The following is a 25957-nucleotide window of genomic DNA, read 5'->3' on the forward strand; positions in this document are numbered from 1 at the left end:
ATAAATTATGTATTTAAATTCTTTAGCATAACTTTCTCAGCAGAAAAAAATTCTCATGAAATGGCAGGAACAGCTTTTACTTACTGCATTTTTTGGAACAATATCTTTCAGTGAACACAGCACTGCTAAAGGAGGGATAGCCGCAAGTTGTGCCTCAATGTGCTGATCTGGTTTTCTTATAAACAAACAAATGTCATCTGTGTCAATAATTTGCAAAGCAGAAGTTTCAGGTATTTCAACTGGAACATACTTATTGCTAGTGGGAATAAAAGCAGCGTTAGTCTGAAAGAAGAGCAAACTCAAACTTTATTTAATAAACTGGTATAATGTCATGAGAAAGCTCAGTATCCGAATAAAATGCATTTCTTGTTCTTAAACATTCAGGAATTGCACATTCCTTCCACAATACAAGTTTCAGTTGAACATTTCAATGTGTGAAATGTTCATTTGCGTACCTACGTACACTTCCACTTTTTTCAGAGACACATTTTACATTAAAAAAAAAATTGGTGTCACCTAGATATTTGTTATCAGCTTGCCTGAAGCTTATTTACTGATTAAGGATTTGTTTCTTAGGAGATCCTCCTGAGAAACTACAAAGGATAACAATTGCAGACAAACAGCACTCTGTAACTCTGTAAACATACCTTGAAAAAATTAAAACTTCAGAACTCCCAAAATCGATCAGAAACACTTCCATCACTGCAATATCGCAAAGTCTGTATCTTATTGGATCACCAGGTTTCCTTGCATTTTTACTTTTTAGGGGAACCAGTTCAGTGATAGTTCCACGGCACCACACTCCAGTTTCTTTACTCTTAATAAAAGTTCTACCACCTATAGAAAAGCAAATGAAGAACAGACCAAACAACACTTATAGATATTCCACATTCTAAGTATTATTTTTGCAGTTCTAAGTAACCTTCTATTGCTTCCACTCTTTTGCAGAGGTAGAAGAGTGCTATCAACAAAATAGACATACAGAGACATTAAAAAACTTGGTTGATATCCAGCACAAGTCTTCTCCCCAGTTTCATTTACACAATGCCTGTACAGCTGGGAGGTTGTTAAGTTGCATTAAGAAAAACTCCTGGAAAGCTTTCTATACCTATTATTGAAACACCCAAACACATGAAAATCTGGTTTATCTGCAAAAAGTTAAGTTCACATTAAATAAAAAAATCCATCATGGAAAAAAACACTTTAAAAGTCTCTGCAGTGATCCTAACCAGGAAAGCCACTGTACAGTGAGGACTTAAGCCATTCCCAGAGCAGTTTACCTGAAGAGGGACAGGCCTGTGCTGCGTCGCACAGTATCCCTTGGCTGTAGGATAAACTTGGTCAGCTAACTCTGAATGGAGGAACCCACAGACAGCTCCCACTTGGCACTAGACAAAATTTTACTTGTTGACAGTGTATTTCACTTCTGTCTCGGAATATTCTGATTAAGCATTGCATTATATCTAAGTGTAAGGAGTGGGTGTTCTTTCTTACTGAGATCTGGAAAGAAACAGATCTCCTTTCCAACCCAGTGCCGGACAATCTCAACATCAAAACACTTAGAACTAAATATTCCACAAGCTCCCAACTTGTGCATAACATTCCCTAGCTCAGATTTAGTCTCCGAATCTAGTATTTATTGCTAGAATAAAACTACCGATACATTCCATAGCAATATTCAATTTCATTGTCTATTCAGATTATTACATAATTTTTGTCAGTTTTCTAAAAGCCTTCTAGAGCAGGTACTATGGAAGAAATACTGCAAGATTTTAAGCTAATGTAGGCCTCAAAAAAATTAGTAATTTACCTATTTCCAAAACATCTGAAGGTGAGAGATAGGAACTCATACTACAACAAAAAGTTTTCAATTTCTTCTCCAAAACAACTGCTACTTTCTTCTGTGAATATCTCCGAATATAGAAGTGGCATGGATTTATAACGTGGCTTACAAACACGAGTTCTGCAGAGCCTGAAAAAGACACGAGCAGTTGTCAAATACAGCCAAAGCAATGTAACGGATACTGCTACACATGTCCGATTAGGTTTATGTTGTCTCTGTTACGATGACACCTCTTATTACCTCAAATAGTCTAATCACAACAGCAGTCTGCTTACACTCATTTCAAACTAATTACATTCTCTTCTCTGATTAAATCCTCTTCTGAATAAAAAGCAAGATCTACCTGCTTTGAGCTACCTGACAGGACAAAAAGCTCACTCACTGTAGCTTCTGCACTGCACTGTATTGCAGCTTCAAAATAAGTGGTTTTATGGCCAATCTTAAAGATAACACCTTCGTTTTCAAGGAGCAAGTGGACTTATAGAGCAACACAGCAGGTATCAAGAGCAGCTTTAGACTAGTTTTATCTCGAAGAAATTCAGTTCACATATCCCAAGACTGCTCTTGCAGAAGAGCAAAAACATGCTAACTAGGAAAGATCAGGTCATCTGCTTCATAATACATTTCTGATCCCAACCAGGAGAGTTGAACATACTTATTAGCACTCAATTTCAGTGTCTTCTCCAACAACTCCATAAAACATGACCCTTCAACATGAGATCTTAGCCAGACTTAGTTAAAAAACAAACAAACAAAAAATACACTACACCACAAACTAAGCCATTTAACATACAAGTAAAAACCACTAACCGGGTTTGTACTCCAGAGGTGTTTCCTTCTTGAAGAGTTTCTTCCTGTGTTCATCTTCAGGTAATTCTGCAGTAAGCTCTGTTTTTTATTGTTTTAAAAGTTTAATAAATTAGGTTAGTTAATGTATGTATACATAAAGTCAAATACATTAAAGAGAAATTAAGGATTTTGTAGGATACTGAGGAGGAATAAAATTTCATACCTGATGTGGCTAAAACAGATGCACATTATGAGGAACATGCACATGGCCGGTCCATGTGCTAATTACAAGATTATCAAACTACCAGAAAAACTAAACGCCATCCAGGACATGCATAACCTGCATTACATGCCAGTTCGTCAAAGCAGGAATTCCTTAAATGTGTTGTGAGGTCCACTGGGATTTTGGAGTAAGTTTTTGATGGGTGCACCCAAGCTCTAAAATTTACATCACATGAATTTCCTTCTGTAAATGAAAATTGAATTTATCACTAATTCCCAAGGGTATCCTTTCATTTTCTCTAAAAACGGGTACTGCATGAGCTGCTTAGTATTCTGGTACCTCACTCATTCTCAAAAACAGTCAAAGAAAAATCTGGAATTGATTTAGTCACCTAAAATTTGAGACTTATACAAAGAAAATATCTAACTTCCCCAGAACATTCCTAAACTTATTATTTCCCTATTCAGGGCTCATATGTGATGCTCAATGGCATTGCTCTAAGATAACCACATATCACAAGTATTCCTTGTTTTATGGTATGGTCATAAAACTCAAGTACATGTCCTCAAAGTGGAGTGTTATAAACCAATACTCTGTTTCCAAAGCACTAATTTTTATTATTTATATCACCATTTTGGCTCATAGGTGCAAGACGCTGGTATCACTACGGAAAATATATTTCACCAGAAGAAAATGTGTGTGTGCACAATGCACTAAAAAGATTCCCAAGAAGGAAAAGGAGGCACAGAAACAAAACTAGAAATAGGCAATGCACCAACACCAATGTAGGGAGCCTTTATCACTCTTATTTTGGCATGGTAAAGTCAATGAAGAGATAGTAAACCTGCAAATCTGCTACTGCACTGTAAGAAGAGTTGACAAAGTTAACAGAAAACAAAGATTGTGTTTGCGTTTCTGAAACCTTTGAGGACCACAGTAAGTTGAACGTTGCTGTTACATTATGGAGGAATGTCCCCTTGCACACTTCGGAAGAGAATGTCTGAAAAAAGGTTAGCCTCAAATAAAACCACGACGAGCATATTTTCTTTTAATTCTTCTTTCCAGGTCTAGATTAAAAGAATGCAATCTTTTGGCATTCTGGCATTGGTTGCGGCACCAGCAACTGTGAGTTTTCTGAATATGAATCTTTTATCCTCAATGGGCTTACACCTGACAAGAGTCTTCTGTTCTGGGACTCCAGACTAACCCAACAGATTTAACTTGCATGTAAAAGAAATTTTTTTTACTGTTTTCCTTAACCTAGTATGTGAAAGACTGACACTCAGCATGTGTTTGGTGAAGCGATGTTCCTCTACCTAGTGGGATCCCTGTAATTAAAGGCCTAGTTCCTTTCCTCAAGAGTTAAATGCCTTGGTCTGCCAAGTTCATGCACCTCCGGTACCTTGTCTGCCTTTTGAAACTTGCTGCAGCAGGCCAGTGACTTTCAGCAGGGACCAAAACTGAATGCAGCATGCCAGTGTAGTCTCATGGAGCCTATAATCACTTCCTTGGCACCAGCTACACTCTACTCATTAGGCCAGAGAAGAACTGACAAGCAGACAAACTTCCTGTTGTTGCAAGTTAAGGTAAGACAATGCCAGAAACTCCAGGAAGGATCTTGACAACTAAAGACCGTCAAACACACTTATCCAAGACGACAGACCTGTGACAGCCACTTGAGATAAGCAGTAAGAATGTTTTCACTAAGTTAAGAAAATAGAAGTTTAAAAAAAAAAAAAAAGAAGAAACCACAGAAGGTCAAAGTAATGGCAAGTGAATGCAGCAGCCATGAAAGACTCTGTAAGAGTGCCGAGTTTGACCACAAACAGGCTATGGATAAACGACATTATAATCAACCACCAAAAATCAAAAGCATCAGGTGTTAAGCAACTTACCTTCCTCATCATCTTCAATTATTTCTTCTATTATGACATCAGGGCTGGACAGAGTCTTGGGCAGAACAGGAATATTCTGATGATGTATCATGGTAAGTAGCTCTTGTACTCGTGTGTTTTTCACTTCTCTATCAACACCAAGTTTTCCAAAAGTCTTTATTTTCCTTTCTCTGGTAAGTGCTGGAAAGGTATTGTCTAAGGAAAGATGAGTGTCACAGCCTGGAGGTATTTCTTCTTTATCATCAGACCTGAGAACGTGTTGTGCACTGTCTTCACTGTATTTCGGAATACATCTATTCAGAGACAGGAATTAAAGAACTGGGTTTTGTTTTCAAAGCAGCAGTTAAGTCAAAGCACTTTTTTATGAGGTATTTGCATAGTATTGTGATCCATTTTTATAAGGGAAAAAATGTTTGAGACAGCAAAATTTATTTCAATATTTTGAAATTCTTTCAATAAAAAAGAATCAATAAAATAAAAAAGAATATACAAAAAAATCAATTAAAAATCATATTTCTCAAAAAAAAAAAGAGATGTTTTTGTATACTATGACAACAAAACAGTAAAACTATCTGAATCCTAGAAAGGAGAAAGAACTAGACCACTCTGGGAATTATCTTTCCCAACTTTCTCTTTGCTTTCTCTTAACCTTTTTTAAGGAGGGACCACTTTATACTATAGACTATGGAGCATAGAACTTTGTGCGACACTGTACTTCATGTTTCATATTGAAAGAACAATTTTTTACAGCATTCTTTCAAGACTCTCTGGGTTACTCCAAACTGTAATATATGTCACCACGGGAGATTCCTCACACCATGAACATACAAGAGAGAAACACAGATTGATTCAACCCATTGTACACAAACAGGATTTCCTTAAAACATTTTTAACACTTTTGCCAATGTAAGTCTCAGATAGAGAGCCAGTATTCTTTGAAGAGATTCCAAGAACAGCCTGCAAACTGCTAGACAGTATGCAGAATTTAGTTCATCATCTCTCTCCAGAAGAAATCCTCCTTTTATCCTTGCAGATGGGCCAGTACAAAACATGAGCTGCCCCTGCTTACATGACCAAACATAATCCAGAAGTAATAATGAACTATTTGAAAACAAAAGTAATAACAGTTTATTTTAGAAACAAAAGGTATACTAGATGTCCTTCTGCTGACAGGTACTCTGTACTGTAATCCGCAGGATTTCCAAATATTATTACAGTATGTGAAAACCCTTTCTCAGATTATCAGTGATAACAATTGGCCTGCATTATATTTAAACAGTAATTCTATTCTGTTTGTTTTCACAAGTTTTTGTCAAATAATGAAGGAAAAGTAGAAGTATCTAATTAAAAGTATTTTTTTCTTCTGGTTCAGATTAACCTTAAGTAAATTATTTTGACATTTTCCATAATTAATATTTAGATTGTGAAGCAGAAATACTACAAACTTCAGCTTTTGCTGTAGATTTTCCAGATGCGTTTATATACGCATAAAGCAGTATTTATATACTAAAATTACAAACATCTCCATTATAACATTAAATGCTACAGCTATAACAACATCTATCATTGAAGTCTTCAGTACATAACTTACAGGACAGAGAAAATAACTGGGTGAATTATCAGATCAAACAAACATCACCACTGTTTTAAATTAAATGCCAACAAAAATGCCAACATCTGAAGTTTTGCTTTGGCCTGTCATCATACTCTCAGAAGTATACACAGACTATTTTTAAATTAATCTCTAATAAATATTCAACTACTAGAAGACTAGGTTAATTACTACACACATCCTCTTTATTAAAAGAATGCTTACTTTGTCGTTTTTCCCCATTCAATCTTCCCCATATTTTTTAACAAAGCTGTAATCTCATCAGTATTCATAAAGAGACTAGAAGAGAAAAGCAACATTATGAAAGTCACCATGATTATCTAAATCACTGACACTTTATGACATATTCCTCAAATTCCCCCAAATTCCCCATGGCATATGAAAAGGCATGAGAGGGAAAAAAAAAAAAGAAAAAGAAAAAAAGGTTAATTATTTATTTCATTCTTTCACCTGTGGACCAAAAGAGCAAGGAAACTTGACATGTTAACATCCTATTAACAACAGATTTGGCTGCTCATTTATCTTCACATTTATACTTAAAAGCTCTTCTAGCATAATCTTGCACACACATAGACACACATTACTCCAGTAATTATTTATTTATGGAGTTCTCATCCACAACAAGTTTAATTTTATCAAATTTTCCCTCACTAGCACTAGCTCTTGTTTGATGGATAAGAATCCATCAAATAAAACATCAACAAGCCCATAACCTGAAAACATCCTTACTTTTTAACATTTCTATACCCTATATGTACTGTCACTGCAGTGCTCTGACAACTCCTCCTACCAAACTGTACAGGCTGCTCTTTTCCTAACATTCAGGTAGAGAAATTGTATGTTTGTAATTTCTAAGAAGGGTACCATGGTAAACAGTTACCACAATTTTTTTCTCAGAGATCTGTGCCACAAGAAGTATTTAAGGCATTCAAGTCTTTGTTGAAGATGAAAGTGTCTAAGACTTAGGTTGTTACCTCATTTTTTTTTCTACTCATCAGCGAAGAGGAAAACGTTAAAAATGTTAGAAGCCTGATAAATGTTTTTTTTTCAAATGCAGGGACATTTTCATTTTACATAGCACACTACTGTATGTGCACCATGTCTTTTCCCTCAGATGTCTCAGATGAAAGATACTGTGCATTTTTAACAGTATGTTTATATATACACCTGGACTAGTAACATTTTCTAAAATACAGCAAGTGAAACAGCTTGATTTGCACGGCTTAACTCGACAGCTTTTGTCACTGACATAAGTGGTGCATCCATCTACCTTCCCATTTACCTTAAAGATGTTTTCTCCTTCAAACTATTCACCCTTGAAAGCTCATCCTCAACTGTCAACTTTAGATTATGAATAATCTGAAATTAATAAATGCAGTTTTAGTTTCTATTATACAATAAGCAGACATCTTATCTACAACCAGACATAATCAGAATTTGACATTTTGAGTTCTACAGAAAAATAAAAATTTACTCATCTATAGCTGATCTTAATTTAGGTCACAGCCAGTCCACTTGTTCTCAACATGTTTTCTTATATCACTTAAGACCTAACACTAGCATTTTTTTCTAACCATAGAATATAACTAGAAATCAAAACTGTTCAGCCTGAAGAAGAGGGGGGACTCTTATTTGTGCGCATAAGTACTTGAAGGGAGAGTATAAAGGGAGTGGTATCAGGGTCTTTGCAGTGCTGTGTGCAATAGGATAAGAGGTAACAGATACAAACTGAACACAGGAAGTTCTGTCTGAAGATAAGCAAACAAGCAACTACCTTTTAACTATATCTTAACTTAATTTTGAAGGACAATGGAATACCGGAACAGGTTGCCCAGAGAAATAACAGAGTCTCCTTCCTTGGAGATCTTCAACAATTTTCTCCAGGTGACCCTGCTTGAGCATCTTTCCCTGCCTGCTATCACAAAGAAGAGACTTCCTTAGATGGGCCTTTGGTCCGATACACTGCAGCAGGTATGCTGTGTTTCTACGAACAGCAGATACGATGGGGAGGAAGAACAGTAGAGTAGGAAAGGCCCACTGCTCCGATGGGTCACTGTTTCCCTGTCCCACCTTTCCGTTTACTGTTTCAGATAGCAAGCTCTTTAGGGACAAACACCATCTTTTTGTTACGAGTCAATCAACCCATCCCAATTCATGACCAGAACCAAATTTAGACTGGTTGAGGGGAGGGGAGAGTTAGAGGGGCATGGGGGACTACAGAATATTTTACTGCAAGAGTCTCATAAAGCAAGATGGATAATCATAACTTTCAACAGCTATTTGGATGTAGCAGTTAAGTTACTTCATGGTGCAAGAACTTAATTACCTGAGCCAGATCACAGTAGGTTCTTACAGAAGGTGTAATTTTTAGTTCCTTTGCAATCCTAACAGCACCAATCAAGCAATTTTTCTTCTCTTCAATATACTGTTTAGCCTTGGCAACTTCTGCACTGTAACTGTCAATATTCATCAATAACTCTGCATACAATTTTCTTTTCCTGTATTAAAAGCAACATTACTTTTCAGAAGCTAGTAAGCACTGAGCAATGCAGATTCAAACTTCAACTGTAAAGCTCTACCAGAATACTAACTGGACACATTTCAAACTGAACCATGGCTTTCCTGATACAGTGATGTTAAGTAGAAACATGGAAGTCTGAAATAAAATTCAGGTTAACCAAAAAATTTAAGAGCCTTATCTTTTGGAGATATCTTTTCTGTTAAAAACGAAACAAAATCTCTTCCAGTCAAGCCTCCAGATGTGCAGGTTTCTCCATATACATTAAACTGCAGACTAAAAGCCTAAATTCTATAATCCAGTTTATCAAGATCTCAGAAGGGCCTGTGATACTAAGCATCTGACACTAAGCTTTGCTACACATAAATCTGAAGATACAAATACTCTTCAACATAAAGCATTAAAAAGGTCCTTGGGCTCCTTAAGATGGAAGATTTTCAGAAAGTTAGTTTTTGAAGTTATTCTTAGTTTCCACACCGTTCATCTCTTAATTGTACTATCAACGGTACCTTCAGAATCAAGATATTTCAGGCAACAGACATCAATAAGACTATTCAATTATTAACAGAGGCTATGTATGTTAGCTTTTTCCAGCCACACAAAATAGCTCCTTGCGCATTATGAATGCACAAAAAAGCTGCGCAAAGATTAAAAATTAATCAAATACTATTTTAAGGAAAACTGTAATTTAATTTAGAATTACATATTTTTAAGTTGAATTGTAAAAAATTCAAGATGCAATGCAAGAACTCACCTTCACTCCCAGCACAACAAACCAGAACATTACCTTGACTGGAGGGAAGTAATAAGTTCATCAAATATTCTATCCGCAATTTCTGCCACCTTATCTCCTTCCTGTTTCACTTTCAATTCCAAATACTTCAGCATCTGTTGCATTCAATATAAAACAAACATTCATTCACTCATTGTTTGCACATTAGTATTTCTGGTTTTATTCAGAACAAATGAATCAATGAACTGAAAGAGAGTGACAAACACTCCAGCAGAAACAAGAGCAAATCCCAGTGTGGTTGGACTTGACCAAAAACAAACACAAAGTCCCAAAAGACCCACAGCGCAAGGATTCAACCTTCAGTTTCCAGCACTGTTACCTGTTAGCACAACTACTATTCTTTGCACTACCAGCCCTCAGCACGGACAGAGGATAACTATTATAGCTACAGAGGGTAACTACAAAATACAACAGAGAAAAATAGAACTCACCCATTCTTTTGTTTTCTCTTAGCTCAAATCAGCTCACACTGCCTGCATCATGACAATCAAAGTCTTTAGGTTGAACAGTCAGGAGGTATCCTCCTGTCTCGGACCCAAGGCCTCACTTTCCTTACTTGACTTTCTAATACAGCAGCGTGCACAGGTAATTATCACCCTATGATTCCTACTGTTTTTTAAACTTACTGTGAGCACTAAGGAAACATTTTTTTTTCCTCTTCCTAAGGATCAGTTCTCTGCTGCTGCAGTTACATTTAGTAGCCATATGTAGAAGCGAAAAAGAAGCGAAAAAGAAGCGAAAAAGAAGCGAAAAAGAAGCGAAAAAGAAGCGAAAAAGAAGCGAAAAAGAAGCGAAAAAGAAGCGAAAAAGAAGCGAAAAAGAAGCGAAAAAGAAGCGAAAAAGAAGCGAAAAAGAAGCGAAAAAGAAGCGAAAAAGAAGCGAAAAAGAAGCGAAAAAGAAGCGAAAAAGAAGCGAAAAAGAAGCGAAAAAGAAGCGAAAAAGAAGCGAAAAAGAAGCGAAAAAGAAGCGAAAAAGAAGCGAAAAAGAAGCGAAAAAGAAGCGAAAAAGAAGCGAAAAAGAAGCGAAAAAGAAGCGAAAAAGAAGCGAAAAAGAAAATAAAATAAGAGAGAGAGAGAGAGAAGCTAATACTAAGCTAAGCCTTTCCTGAGAAGCTGCTGGCAGATACAGTTGTGTGCATTAGCTATAAAAATAACCAAAGCCCAGTTTTTGTAAGATGACAGATCAGCCATTACAGAAACAAACTGCAGAGGAAATGGAAAACAATGTTTAAGGAGAATTCGTGAATTCATGCAAGCCATACTAGAATGATTTTGCCTTAGTTTTTTGGGGCCATAAAAGATTTTTGTGCCTTTAAAATGCATGTATAAATGTCTGTAAACAGCAAACGATACAAGCTTTTCCTGAGCATGCTAAATATAAAGTTGAAAGAAACAATCAACACAAAGAAGTTCACAGAAGCTTATATCTAATAAAGCTTTTTTTTTTTTTTTTTTTTTTTTTTTTTAAAAAAAGAGCATTATCCAATTATTTCAGGATTTTTTTTCCTGTTTTATTTTCTGCATACAAAAATGCATGACTACATCATCATTTTATTTTAAAGAATTATCATCTCCATTGTCAACAATTTATTTTCCATCTTTATATCCAAAAGGAGGCACAAGGAAACTGGAGTTAGCTTAGCTGTTAGAATTTAAAAAGCAAGCTGCACTTCACCCTAATGCAAGGAAACACAACCTAGTACTTAAAAGGTGGCTTATATACAGGTCTGTTGAAATCACTGGGTCCATCTGTATGTCCAAGCAAAGCACAGGCTCAGGTACTTTGTATACTCTGGAGCTTAATGCTGCACATTCCAAAAAAATAATACCAAAAGTTAAGGGGCAGACACTACAAAGGCAGTAAGGGCATGAACATGTTTTTGAGTGACTCAAAACAAAAAGCTTTAATCAAAGATAAGATTTAATATTTAAAGATTTATTTCCACTCACCTCATCTGCATCTTTTAAGTGGCCAAGATTACAAACGGCTATCCACAAAGCTTCATCAATATCTTCCATAGTTTTGCTGTCCTGGTGAAAAAATTTGCCAAAGAGTAGGTTACAATTATTTACCATTTCTAATTAATTAGCACCCAGAGTCAATGACTGAATCTGTGCAAGGCTCCGAGTAGCTCTACAGCAGGAAACAGAACACTGCCTCACCGAATTACACTTTTAGACTGAGACTGTTTTCATTATCAGTATCTCTGAAACAAGGATTTTGATTTCTTCCCCCCATTAAATGCATACATTTATTTACACAAATCAAGAAATCTGATCAAATAAAAAGAATGCAAGGCCATAAGCACAGCAAACACTGAGCAAAGAAAGCAGGTTAGAGTAAAAAATGCAAACACTGTACAAAAGAGCAAAGAAAGTATTTAGGAATTGCATTTGGGGAACATCATCACAAAAAACACAGCAATAAGAAAAATATGCAGTAAGCTCCCAGTTTCATGCTAATGAAGGAGAAGATGGTAATAAACTTGGTTCTCGAATGAGCACAGAAGTGAATGGAAGGGATTTACTCTATCACTGGCACTACTAAAGCCAGTATTATGAGTAACTGGTGTTGTAATAAAAAAAAATAAAAAAATCAAAAATAATAAAAAAAAAAAATCAATGAATGTTCAGAAAGTAAAACCATTTTTAAACTTTAATGGGCACCATAACAAAACTACATTAGAAATTGATGTAATTTACAAATTATGCATCTTTCAAGCTAACTGCACAGCATAACCTTCCAGCAAGAAATCATGACTAGTAAAGAATATAACAGTCAGTTGAGCTCTGTCATTTTAAGACTCCACCAGGTGGCAACAAAACTAGTTCACCTGACCCAGCACTTCAAAGTCATTCAGAAAGGTCCGATTAGAAAATTCTTAACAGAAGTTAAAAAGTACACATTATGAAGCTTCAGGTGTCTTTTTAAACACCTAAATTCAAAATATATAGTTTCATAGCACCTAAGCACATTAGCCCTCCCTGGCTGTGATCTAGTTTGGTTTGTTTTTTATTCTATTGATGCTGTGGTTGCTTGCACTTCAATTCCTTTGTAAGATACAGAATGAAGCTCTGTCATGATGTGTAACAGAGATGCAATCTCTATATCTTAACGAGTATTAACTATGCCTATGCACAAATAATAAATGAGAATAAAATGTAATTTAACATTAACGCACCATGTCTACTGGTGGGGTTAAAACTGGTTTGAATTCCCACCCACCATCTGAAGAAACCGGACGATGAGCGCTTTTCTCTTTGGTATCCTGACTGAAGAGCCTGAAAAATGAAACTATAATATAAAATCCTACGCTTAAATTAATTAACAAGCTTCTAGAAGCTGCTTTACACACAATTGAGTATTTCCAAAATCACCCATACTTCTAAAAACTAGACTTTAAGGATATGGCACTAGAGATGCCTCATTATTCAAGAGATCTCCTCCTTTCTAGTAGCTTCATTTTAAAAATCACCTTTAGCAAAAAGCTTTACACATCGCAATTCTGACAAGGCAGAATGAATCTTTGGAGGTAGGAATGACTTTTACCCTTGTTGAGAGCAAAATGCATTAGGATTAATGTCATATTTGCGTTCCAAGTAGTTTCTTATAGATCACAGAATCACAGGATGGTTGAGGTTGGAAGGGACCTCTAGAGATCATCTAGTCCAACCCCCTGCTCCAGCAGGGACACCTAGAGCACGTGGCACAGGGTGGCATCCAGGCGGGTTTGGAAGATCTCCAGAGAAGGAGACTCCACAACCTCTCTGGGCAGCCTGTTCCAGGGCTCTGTCACCATCACAGGAAAGAAGTTCTTCCTCACATGGAGATGGAACTTCCTGTGTTTCAACTTTGATTGGGTTGTTAATTTCAGAGCATGTGACATTATATTACAACGATTTTTTACAACAGAATTTTTGTACAAAATATTTACAAACTGACAATCAATTAGCAAGGCTCTTAAATTCTCTCTTATTATCACCCCTCCCCCCCCTTCTACAAAGCGCACAGACTTGACCTGTCAGGTCCACAGCAAGCCTGCGTTAATCAATAATTGCAAGGAGGAACTTTCATTCTGTGCTCATTTTTTCCAATACAGAGGATTCACAGAATAGTACTGTAGAAGTTGACAGTTATACATGAGAAACTGAGTATTTTATTTTGAGCAAGCCTAGCATTATGTGACTTGAAGCACCTCACTCAGAAGAGATAATTTCCCTATCCTCCTTACATAGTTAGGACAGCTCCATGAGAATGGCTTGGAGCTATTCCCTTTTATCTCAACATAAACCTCCACGACAATGGCAGGGGCATCAACAGACAAAAGGATATCCTCTTCAAGACTGTCTTTCATCAGAATCACACAGACTAGAGAAACAAGCAACAGAAAACAGTAATGTAGGTATGACCTTAACAGAAAAACTTGCTGGCATAAAATCCTTATAGTCTTGCCTTGTTATCTAAGCAGATGGTAAAGGGGATAGGGAGGTGGCGGGAGAGGAGGCTACAGGGGACATACTGAGAATATATTAGTATCAGTACAGTTCAAATCACATGCAGAAATTAAGCAAACAACTAGAAATACATTTGGTCATGACATCAAAACATATTGAGAACGGGTGTGTTAATAGAGGTTTACCTTGTTAGCCTTGGTGAGTTTCCACTGCGCAGTCCAAGTTTAAAATCAACTTTGGTCTAAATCCAGAGGAAAAAAGTAAAGCAAGTTGAACTACAGAATGAAATTCTAGTTGCAGGAAAAAAAAAAAAAAAAAAAAAAAAAAAAAAAAAAAGAAGTCTTCATACCAGCCTGTTTATACCTTCAATCCCTCTCCATTCCTCAATAGAGTCAAGTTTCAAAGCAATTGCCGTTCATTTGAACAACTAGGTTGTTTAAAAAAAACACTTTTCAGGTTCAATTCTGTACCCATTAGAACACCCATCTACTAAATAGGAATTGTTCCTAGTAAAAGCAACACTGATTTCTTACGTCTGCTCTTAGCATTTTTCACACTATAATGCAAAACCAATGCATGCTTCTACCATTACTGCATGAACTTCATTAGAAAGCTTAATTCTCTTGAAAAAAATCACTTTTTGTATTTTACAATAAAAGACAAACCCGAATTTCGTAATGGAAATGCCAAAGTGGTCACACCATAACTTCTGCATATTCAAAATATTAATTCATAAATAGTAGTAAAAATGCAGTTACCAATTGTCCGAAAGAGTTGTTTCCTTTGAACAAATAGTATTAGCAAGCCACAATTCAGGAAGGATTCGCAAGCAGCATTTTTTTTTTTAATAAATGCAGAAAGAATGACAACCATAAACTATATACAACTGTGTAACAAAAAAGCTACTGTTTTTAATCTTTTTATTAGTAACCTGAAAGGGAAGAATCATTTTTAAACACAAACATCATTTTCAGCAGAGGATGAAGTCAACAACAGGCGCTAAGGAGAACAGTAAAGTAACATTTCTAAAACAATGCTGCGGACATTAGATGGGCACTACATAATCACACTGCACTGTCAGGAATGCTAATGAAGAGAAGCTGCTCTAAAAACAAGACACATCTCCAACAGACATTTCCTGACAACAGTAAATTAGTTTGTCCACCTACAATACATGAGGTGGAGTGAAAAAGGGGAACTGAACTTGCTTCAGTCACTTTCATTGAGAATGCAAAGTATTCTGTAATATCACTATTTCTAACAATCACAATGAATGCTGAACAACTTGAGAATTACTTGAATAGAAGACAAATCGAAAGCATCTGTGTCTTCATCCCTTTCAGGAAGTTCTTCTCGTGACTCTGTAAAAGCAAACAAACCAAATTCTTGACTGAAATTATAACTGGAGACTATTTTCAGCAATCACACAAAAAACACAGCAACACATGATCTCTATGGGAGTCTTCTACTGAGTCTTGATGACATCAAAAATTTGGACACCGACTTTTACAATGACAGTGTTTAAAAACTAGGAATAGCAGTACAGATAAATACTAGTACTTTCTTTAATTTCCTGTAAACTCTCTTATTTATTTAGTTATTAGGTTATCATCTGCATAATTGGTTGTATAATATTACTCCTACCTCCACAGTACGATAAACATATAAAGGAAAAAATAAAAAGGCAGCAGAAAATATACATTTAAAATACATAGCTGTAGTACAGAAAAAAAAACATATTCTGCAATTCATCAGTACTTTAAGACTACTGGAAATAAAAAAATCAAGCATAAAAGACAACCACCCAAATAAGTTTTGTTTTAAAAGAAAAAATTGGAGGGGGGGGGAAGGGGTGCAGAACAAAAGGGTTTTCACTGTTCTAAATAATCGCTGGGGATGTAGTAAATAAATGATGAATTAATCAAATGCGGCAGCCTATTTTGGACATTATAAATACTGCACATCACAGAATTATTGGAAATAAGAGCCAAAAGTCTTACCTTTCGTATTCATAGCTCTTGACATATGACAGCAATCGCCCTTTCTGTGATTTGGTCCTGTAAAATCCTTTCCTAGTATTTTAAGACGTTGCCTTCAGAAGTAAAAGTAAAGTTTAAAGAAATCAATTAAACATGAATTCTACTGCTTTTCATTTCTTTTATAAGGAAGCTTGCCCACTTTTTATGAAATATCATTATATAGATGCAACATGCAGTTAATGAACACCATTAAAATGCACACAGACAAATCCTTCCCCTTTTCTATGGGAAAAAAAACATAGCAATCTCTAGTTTACTAAAATTTGGTACCCATGGATGAGTTAACATAGGGCTTTTAGATGATTACAGACTTCTTAGGTAACTAGAAGCAGCATGAGAAAAATTACTGTGGAACAATTCGTCACATCCATTCTATAAAGTCATTGAACTAAAAATGGTTTTAACAAGTTATGTGAATTAAGCTTTTATGAATTTTCATGAAATTAAGTTTTATTTGGATGAATACCAGATGTCAGTAACCTAGTAACTTAATATGTAATGACATCTCAAGATGCATTTAAAATGTCTTTCATCTGAATCTACCCAAAATGCAAAGGCTTCACAAACATACTACACACATACACACTAAACAAGAATGAACTCATCCTTGACACTGCAGAACAAACACTAACTTCCAGATCTACTAACATTCCCTGTTGCATGGTCTGAACTTACAAATACAAATCAGTAACCACAAAATTCACGTACTTTTTATCTCTCGCTTTTCTTCTACCGATTTCTTCTTCATTACTGTCATCCACTGAGAAGATCCCTTTCTTTCTATTCATCGTGGTATCAGACTTCAAAAAAAAAAAAAAAAAAAACAGAGAAATACACTTTTAACATACACATTTCTAAACTCGACCAAATACTGCCGCTTACACCACTTAGCAGAAATTACTAAGCAAAAAAACAAAATAAAGGATAGCAAATCATACAAAACATAAATCTGCATGTGCTCTGAACCCCCTTCCCCACCCACCCATCCAGGTACTCGACGGGAGCCCTGCTCTTCCCTGGCAGCGGCCAGCAGAGCCGAGGCAGATGCCCACGGGGAAGCCCCCGACATTCGCCCTGCCCCAAAGCAGCTGGTGCGCGAGCCGCCAACCCGGACACACCGAGAGCACCGAGCAACGCAACCGCTGCATAAAATGGCGCCTCACCTCACAGCACGTGTCGCAACGACCACTCCGCCTTCCCCGCCAATCAGCGAGCGCCTCCTCAGCGCGGGCTCTCGCCGTAGCCAATCAGGGCGAGGCGCGGCGCGGCCGGCCGCTGTTGCTGCGGCCCGCGGGGGCTGCGCGCTGCCCTCGGCGCCACGCGGGGGCGCCACCGGCGAGGCGCCCGCGGCCGCGCCCGCCTGAGCGCCGAGGAGGGGAAGCTGCGCGTGGAGCAGCGCGGGTCTGGGGTAGTTCCCTGTAAATTGTGGTTTCCGAGTTGCTACGCCGCGGGAACGTTCCCCAACTTGCAGAATAGATGAAAATAGAAGAGCAGTGTTTGCAGCGTTTTGCTACCCGCATTTTGTCTATCACAGCGTCTTCCAGCTTTCTCTTTAAATCAACTAAAGTGAAATTCAGTTGGACCCACTGATTTTATCTTGCGGTTGTCAGACACCTTCCTTGCAGAACCATGAAACAGGCCACTTCTGCAGAGGTACGTGTCCTAGCCATGCCCAGGTTATTCATATTTCTGCAATGTTCACAACAAAACTGGTTTCTCTCTCAAATGTGCAATGTTGCAAGAAAAGAGTGTCTTTAAGCCTTCCTTTAAAATACATTAAGCAAGTATTTGCTGGACTGAGGTTTTGAATCTGATTCACATAATGAGACAAAATTCAAAAGTTTATATGAACTCCTCTGATTTTCTCAACCACAGGGCAATTTTGGAGTTGCAGGAGGTGGGGGAGTTACTACGAACGATTCAAGATGACAACATGATTACATAGTGAAGGGCAAGGATTTCTAGTTTTCCTTGGCTCGAAGTTACCCTAAAAGTACTGTATAACACAGTTGCTGTATATCAAACATTCAATGCATGGATAAATAATAAATAAAGCAACATGCACCGCACCCCATCAGTGTGTGTTCCTGTCACTCTGAAAAGCAGAAAACCAGCAACCTGGTTAATGATTTCAACAAAGGCAACAGGGGTATCCAGAAAAGAATGAAAATCAGCTGTTTAGAGAACATTTCCATTGTTTCTTAATTTATACACAGTAGTATAAATAAATAAAACTTTATAAAATACAAGTATTTTTGTTAAATACAATATTTTAATAAATTATATTAATGAATTTAATTTTAATAAAATATATTTAAATAAAATACAAATATAATTTATGAAATACTTAACCTATAAAATGCAATGTCAAAAGTGATTGGAACCTTGACAGTTAAGAGCCACAAGATGGCAGCATGTGTTAACTCTAGGAGCACTATCTTTCCAGACAGGAGCATGTAACAATTATATTTTCTTCAAATTTTTCTCATTTTTCAGTCCTTTTTTATCTTTTTCCTCTGTATTTTCTCTCTCAGCAAGAACTTCTGTTTTCACAGTTTAGTTGTTGAATGAGCTAAAACTGGCCAGTGGGCCCGTGTTGATTTGTAGGGTTTTTGTTTGTTTGTTTTGTGGAACCAAACAATCTTGTAGGTTTTACAGATATATGTGTTGGCTTTCTGGTACATAATTTCTATTAGATTTTTCCTGTAGTGTGGCCATAGGATAGATGCTAAGCAGAAAAATCATTTTCCCCTAAACATTATGGAAGGGATTGCCTAAAGGAGTGTTACTGCACGAAAGGCCAAGTGAATGCAATGACTCAGAACTAGATAGGGGATGTACAGCTTTATTGAGAATATAATTTGGTCAATGATTGCAAAGCATGAACAACTAAACTATCTCATTTCTGAAGTTTACGTTACACAAGTTAGGCAAACAATCTGAGCATGGTATGGTGGTCAACGCCCCCCGATATCTGGGGGGTCTGTTGTATTCAGCTCTTCACAAGCTGATGATTTATTTATTTATGCTCATTTATATTTATCTTTCTGAAATGTCCCAGACTTAGATCATGTATACAGAAAAGGGGACCAGTGTTTTCAAGAATGACTGCAGTCATTCACATAACAATACTGTTTAGTGCCTTTAAAATAAAAGGTGGATTCCATCACAGTATCTAAAATGACTTTTCATGACCAGTGTAGGTTGATCTAAAACTCTGCTGCTGCTGAAAGCGGAAGGTCCTGCCCTTTTTCTGATCAGGGGTGTGACCTTTCCCTTTTGCTATCACAATTTTTGGGGGAGCCATACAGTCCGTTGAATTAATATAATTTTCTTACATAAACATCACTCATACAGAGGACCTTACATCCTTCCATTTAAGAAAGCACAGGCAGTGGCTGCTCCTACATGGACATTTGAAATAGCAGAGGTATCAGCTGAAGTCCTTCTGCATCTCTCTACCTTCGGCCACTTCTTCGCATCTTCTCTGTTGTGCTGAAACTGCTGGTCATGAGGTGCACACGGTATTGGTGCAGAAAAGGGATCCAAGGGATCCTTAATCCAAAGTTAAAATAATTGTGTTGTTTTTTTGCAATTCCCCGTGCAGTCCCCATGAGCAGCTGAATTACCACAGCTGGAAAGCAGTGGGGAGCAGAAATGAACAGCTCGAGGAGGGAGGATAGTGAGAATGACATTCATGCCAGGATAAAGGGTCCGTATAATTGAGGCTTGTCTTTAAATGGAAGGCTGCTGAGTATCAGGAAAGTTATGCTACGTTCCCAGAAACTGCCTTCCAGAAGATGTCACCACAGTAGCACATAACCAATCCACACTATACAGTATTTCCCTGTATATAAATTAATGTAAGTAAGCCTTGGCTTATTGGCTGCTTATATTAAGCAGCTAATATTTATCTATTTTATAGTGAAATTAATTATAGGGTATGTCCAGTGTTTTCTTCTCACACACTCAGCAATTGCATTCAAATCAACAAACCACCTGTAAATGTAATGGTGGATAGAGTTTGGTTCTAGGTATTTTTGTAGTGACCGTAATGAATTTACTGCACTTTCATTAAACAATCTTTATTCTGTCTTAAGAACGGTTCAAGGAGTTTGCTGGGTCTGCTTTTGGATATATGGTAAAAATAAGACATGAAGAATCATGCATGAATGCATGTTGTTAAAATGTTGTAATTCTTGTACAGAATTCTTATTCTGTAACTCTTAATTTTTAATGCTTAAGTCAAGCCTTCATCCTTCACAGTTCCTCTTTAAATCTTTTTACTGTGAACGTGATGCAGTATATTTTATTTAACAACAGCATATTTCCCTTGTAGGGAAATGAGAAGCTCAAGGTTGGAACATGAGTTAGTTTTGCCGGCTATGTTCAGATGCTGAATGTGGGAGGCTGATAGAGGCAAGGCTTCTTAAGCCAGCAGAAAACCTGTTTTTGACTTCTTCTTTCAATCTCTGAGGCTTAATATGTCTTTCATAAGGAAGGCCATTTAATATTGACACAGATTTGGGCCCTAGTACAGAAGTTAGTATCAAAGAGAGACACTGCTGTACCCTGTGGGGTCTCACTAAAACTTCTGCGTAGCTCTGAGTTTTTTTTCTATCATCTGCTGGATTTGGTTCTCGGAGGCCTTTTGGTTATGTTTACCTGTATGTAGATGTATGTATGAAAGACACCTTTCTAAAATTCACTTTGTAGCTCAGACACAGTTAGGCTCACCGAAAATGAAATTTTGCCTCTGGGAAAACCAAGCAGTCTCTTTTGTCTTTAAAATCTTTTAAGAAACTTGTTTCACAGTTTCTCATCTGTAGAAAAGAGAATCCCCCAGAATCCCATTGGAGATTCTTCTTCATGAAATATTCCTTTTTGTTCGAATCCTTGGGGCATAAATTATTGTTTAACTAATGTAATAGAAACAAAAAGTGCTGTAGTTTGTTAGAGTCTAAACACATTGGTGAGAGAAGCATGCTGGTTAGTGGTCTTGTCATTTGTTTTTACACTATGATACAATATAACTTTAAGTTCATTCTTTAAGTGATTTTTAAACATAGCTCTAAAAATGCTAAGGGTACATAGAACCTTTAGGAAACGTTGCTTGAATATTTGAATATATGTGAACCTAGCAGTGAGAAAGCAACACTTTATGGAAAGGAGTTTTTCAGCTGAGCACATGCTTGTATGTTCCAGAATGACTATGAACCCTCCAGGACAAAAACTAAAGCATGGCTAATATTTGGTGTGTGTGGAACTGCTTTTAGAAACCAAATGAGATGACAGGCAATATTAACAGTGATTCCATAACCTATGGGACATTGCAATGCAGAAAATAGTATAAAGCACCGTACTGAGACTGCTTGCAGTTTTGACTGCCAGATTTCTGCTTATGCATGGAAGAACAAACTGTGTTTTATGGAATTTATTTGCAAGACAGTGCGGCCACAATAACCTGGGCCACCAGAGTCCCTGCTAAGTTTTGTGGCCACAATGAAGATTGCGTTGTCACCTCTTCATATTTTACTGTCCATACCGAGTCCACTGTAGTTACATGCATTTTTGCAAACCTGTCCCTTATTGAACAACAGTATTCAGTATTATTCAGTGACAAAGGTGGAAACTACTGCCAGGCAAAAAGTTGTGGAGACAAAAACTAAGGATAAGAGTAACCCCCCGGGAAAGTAAGCACTGGCCTCCTCCTGCATCTGTACGACCACATCTGAAGAACAGAGTGGGCGATTTGGCTCAGGGCCCACAGCCAAGGCTGGTCTGTGTGAAATGCACAAGGAAGATGTTCTTCTTTCTCCTCTCCTCCCAGGTCCTTCTCCGTCCACAGCTGCGCACTGTATCCTGCCATGGGTGTTAAGATAAACACAGTGACCTAGTCCTCTGGTTAAGAGAACTCCCAACAAACATATTATCATAACTGGAATAGTAACACTAATTTCTTCTGTCAAAATAGAAAGCATGTGAGCTATCTAATTTTCATTTCACTAGCATGGCTGTTTGTTTAAAAAGGCACATTCCTGATCTTGAGCTGTGATTATAAACTTATGAATTTTACTTTTGTTTCAAATCAGTTCCTGGCCAGTTTCCCATTTGTGTTTTCATGTTGCAAAAGTTGAGGGCAAGGACATCAGAGGAGTTGCCAGTTAAAAGACCTGCAGTGGGAGTGGGAAAATAAGTCATATACCAGGGAAAAACCAAAATTCCATCATTATATATGACTTATTTTCCCACTCCCACTCCAGGTCTTTTAACTGGCAACATCACTGGGGTGAGAACCATCAGATATTGCATATGTCTTCTTCTCTAATTTCACTTTTGGTAGTTCGTGCTTCAGCTACTAACAGTGCTAAAACTCGTGCTGTACAGTGTCTTAGATATCTACTTTCAAGCAGGAACTGTCTTAAATTTTCATTATCTGTGATTTTGGGAGATTGACTATTATAAAATCAATGGGCTCATAGGGCATAAAACAACACAGAGAGGGACATCTCAAAGAACAAGCTGAACAAATTTAATGATAAATGATTTAATCTCTCGAAGCAACGAGAAGTTTATAAATATTTGAAATTACAAACCTTCTGTGTTTTCAGAATCCTGAATTGGAATTAATTTGGCTAAATGCAATTCTTAATTTCTTAATTTCTTCTTTATTTTCTTCAGTAAATATAATTGTCTGTATTCATGTGTGACTGCTTTGGTAAAGAACCAAATTAGAAGTCTTAATTTTCTCTCAAAGAACTAATAAGATTCTCTAAACACTCTGCTTTCTAGGAATTGCTCCTATGTGAGATGACAATAAAAGCATCAACAGTTTTCTTTGAGTGTCTGTCCACAAATCAATTTCCAACAGTTCAAGATGCAATTATGAAACAGGATTCTTCTCACAGCACATTGCTCAAAATATGATTTACCAAGTGTTTCCTTACAGCTTCCGAGCTATCACACACGGCTCCTCAGCACTGGTCTCCCTTGTAGGACCTCTGTGTAAAGCAAGGTCACAAGCTTCTGTGTCATTTACAAAAAATGCATAGAAAATAAATTTACAAGTTAAGATTCTTCCTAATGCATTAAAAATTGAGACTGAGGAAGGCAAAGTATAGACTATTCCTATGGTTAAAAGGCAGTGTCCAGTGGTTATGAGCCTGGATATTGAACCTCAGGAAATAAAGAGTGTAGTACCTTAATCCTCCTCTAAATTGAAATAGGACCTTGAGCTGGTCAGTTATTCTGGCGTCGATTTCTCTTGTGTGTTTTAGTTGTTTGGTCATGTTTCTGATCAAAACCTTAGGCAAAGAAGATGCGTCATCACTGTAGGTTGTGATATCCATGAGAAATACCACATACTTCCAGCTCTGAATTCTGTTACTTCATCGATAGAAGTGATGCTGTTGGAAAAGAGCAGTGTTACAACCCTGTGGCACAGCCATTGAAATCTCTGGCATAGCAGTTAATAGCAAATTAATTCTGCTCGTGCTAGGAAAGACATATAAGTGTTTTACTAGGATGTACTGTGTTTTTAGGTTTCTATTCATGTTTAAAGAAAATGCGCAAGAGTGATTGCATTAATGAAAAAATGGGAAATCTGAATTTAAAGGAACTGCTAAGTAAAGTGGGCATGTTCTCTGGAAGAGAACGCTGTTTGGTGTCCTAAAGAAAACTACAGTTGTGTGCCTCTTGTACCTAATACTTCCAGAAATGTCTTTCATATCATTCATTTTTTTGGGTGCACATCTGCTATTTCAGAAAATGTAAAATGTTGCTGCTATGTATACAGCAGATAAGAATTAATGCATCCAGAGCTTTTGATGAATCTAAAAATAAAAAAAAGTATTTTATTTTTACCTATAAATTATTTTCAAAATACAAGAAAACACCAGGAAGAGAAAGTATTTTTATTTAGCTTGGCTGGTATAGCTATCTGCTTCCCTTTTTGCATACTTTTCTCTCTTTTTGACTTTCTTTGTGAAAAGTAATTGAAATACATAGTTAATAATTTTAGTTGATACAAAAACTATTATTTCACACATTCATATGGTGCTGATTATAAAATTGAGGTTGATGACTGCAATATGGTACATATAAGGAAAAATGACTACTTACAGGGCCATGCTTGTTTGTTCCTTGCATTTGAAAGTAGACACAGAGATCATCTCGAATAATGGGATATATGTAAAGTTTTTCATAGGAAAAGGTTTAAATGGACTTTAAACTCTGTAGCTTAGGATGGATGTGACAGAAGGAGTATAGATATATGAGAATGTAGTCAGTAATGTTTGTTCATTCTTCTTAAATAGCAGAAGAACCAGAAGCATCTGATGAAATGATCAAAAAACAGATTTAAGAAATACTTTTGGAAACAATCCATAACTTTATAATACAAATTAATTCCTACAGAACTGTAAATATATCAAAATACAATTAGTCAGTTCTATGGTTCGTGAATTAGACCAGACAAAATATCAAATAGGATGATGTTGACATGATCTCTAACTTCGTTGGTCTCTAAATGCTGATAGGTAGAAAATATACTGAGGGAAGCACCATTCCACACTTGATTGTTTTTGTTTATTTTCTGTAAACATCCATTTTTGGACACAGTAAGAGATAAGGCTACTTTTCTGAAATTACCTTTTCATATGAACCAGGTTTTTTTTGCTTTTATTTCCATATTAGTAGCAGCATTCTGACCCAAAGAAAACAACAAAGGTCCAATGCAAAGTACACATTGCAGAGGAATATGTTATATAGTGCCTCTTCTTTTTTTTTTTTTTTTTTTTGGAGAACTAATTTCAACTGGAGCAAAAGGTATGTATGTGTATAAAAGTATGTATATAAAAGTATAAAAGTATGTATATAACAGTATAAAAGTAAGATCTGTACCTATATATTTCAGAGTTTCTCATCCATCGTTTAAATCCAGTTTATGATACCAATGACTAGACTCATCTATTGGATGGTATCAATAAAATACATTTGGTTCCATAGTTGGAACAATATCCCAATTAACATTTTGTCTGATCTGTTGGCTTTAACAAAGATTGCACTTAGGAAAAACATCCATTTTATATGGAGTTTACTGGATGGAGTTTACAGTTGGGGAATGTCATTAATATATGAGAGGTGAGATTGGTTCAACAGTTTCTGAAGGGAGATCACTGAGCACGTAGAACAAAAGAACTGTGGTGTTTGTGCAAGTGCAGGTGGGAAGCAAAGCAAAGCTTTGAAGAGGTGTACAGGAGTGCCCAGTGTGCCTTTAAATCTCAATCCCTAAGAAAAAGCAGATTCTATGCTTTTCCAGCAACTGACTTCAAAATCAAAGTAATTCAACCAAAATGTTAAACACTTGACTACAGGTAACACATTTCTTCTTAGGATACCTTCCCCATAGCAGAGCAGCCAAAAGTGCAGCCTCCCTGTGCTCCTGGTGTCCTATGCTTTTTATTCCTCCAAATAACAGGCTTCAGAGCCATCCATCTGGTATCAAAATTCACAGAATTCCATCTTTTGAAGGATCCATGTGAAATCTTACTTCCACAAACAAAAGGGATTGTGATGCTATTACTGGTTTCTCTTGGTTGAGTTTAACAACTAGGGCCTACACTGTAAATTTATTTGCAAATTGCTGTAAATTGAATTAATAAAACTGCACTTCTAGAGGCAGTCCATTAAATTAATAACATCAGCTAAAATTACATGCCAGGCTTTTGCCAGGTTTGATATAAAATAATTCAATCCGCTTGGCTTTTACTTTTTTTTTCTTTTTTTTTTGC

General features: G+C 36.7%; 1 protein-coding gene across 1 annotated transcript in view; it reads right to left on the reverse strand.

Moving 5' to 3' along the window:
• RNF17 (ring finger protein 17) overlaps positions 1–16954 on the reverse strand; it is a 42159-nt gene extending 25205 nt beyond the window's left edge. Inside the window, exons 1-15 of the mRNA XM_088522297.1 lie at positions 16875–16954; positions 16128–16219; positions 15424–15488; positions 14313–14368; positions 12855–12954; positions 11623–11703; positions 9668–9768; positions 8689–8860; positions 7645–7721; positions 6567–6641; positions 4751–5043; positions 2654–2731; positions 1811–1972; positions 648–837; positions 85–256 (exon numbers count right to left, since the gene is read on the reverse strand). Of these exons, the coding sequence (XP_088378423.1) occupies positions 85–256; positions 648–837; positions 1811–1972; positions 2654–2731; positions 4751–5043; positions 6567–6641; positions 7645–7721; positions 8689–8860; positions 9668–9768; positions 11623–11703; positions 12855–12954; positions 14313–14368; positions 15424–15488; positions 16128–16219; positions 16875–16954 (1794 nt within the window). The remainder of the gene's footprint in view (positions 1–84; positions 257–647; positions 838–1810; positions 1973–2653; positions 2732–4750; positions 5044–6566; positions 6642–7644; positions 7722–8688; positions 8861–9667; positions 9769–11622; positions 11704–12854; positions 12955–14312; positions 14369–15423; positions 15489–16127; positions 16220–16874) is intronic.
• Between the last annotated feature and the right edge of the window lie 9003 nt (positions 16955–25957).

Source organism: Tinamus guttatus, unplaced genomic scaffold (genome assembly GCF_059628265.1).
Source record: "Tinamus guttatus ecotype Peru unplaced genomic scaffold, ASM5962826v1 Tinamus_guttatus_pri_ptg000150l, whole genome shotgun sequence".
Classification (NCBI taxonomy): domain Eukaryota; kingdom Metazoa; phylum Chordata; class Aves; order Tinamiformes; family Tinamidae; genus Tinamus; species Tinamus guttatus.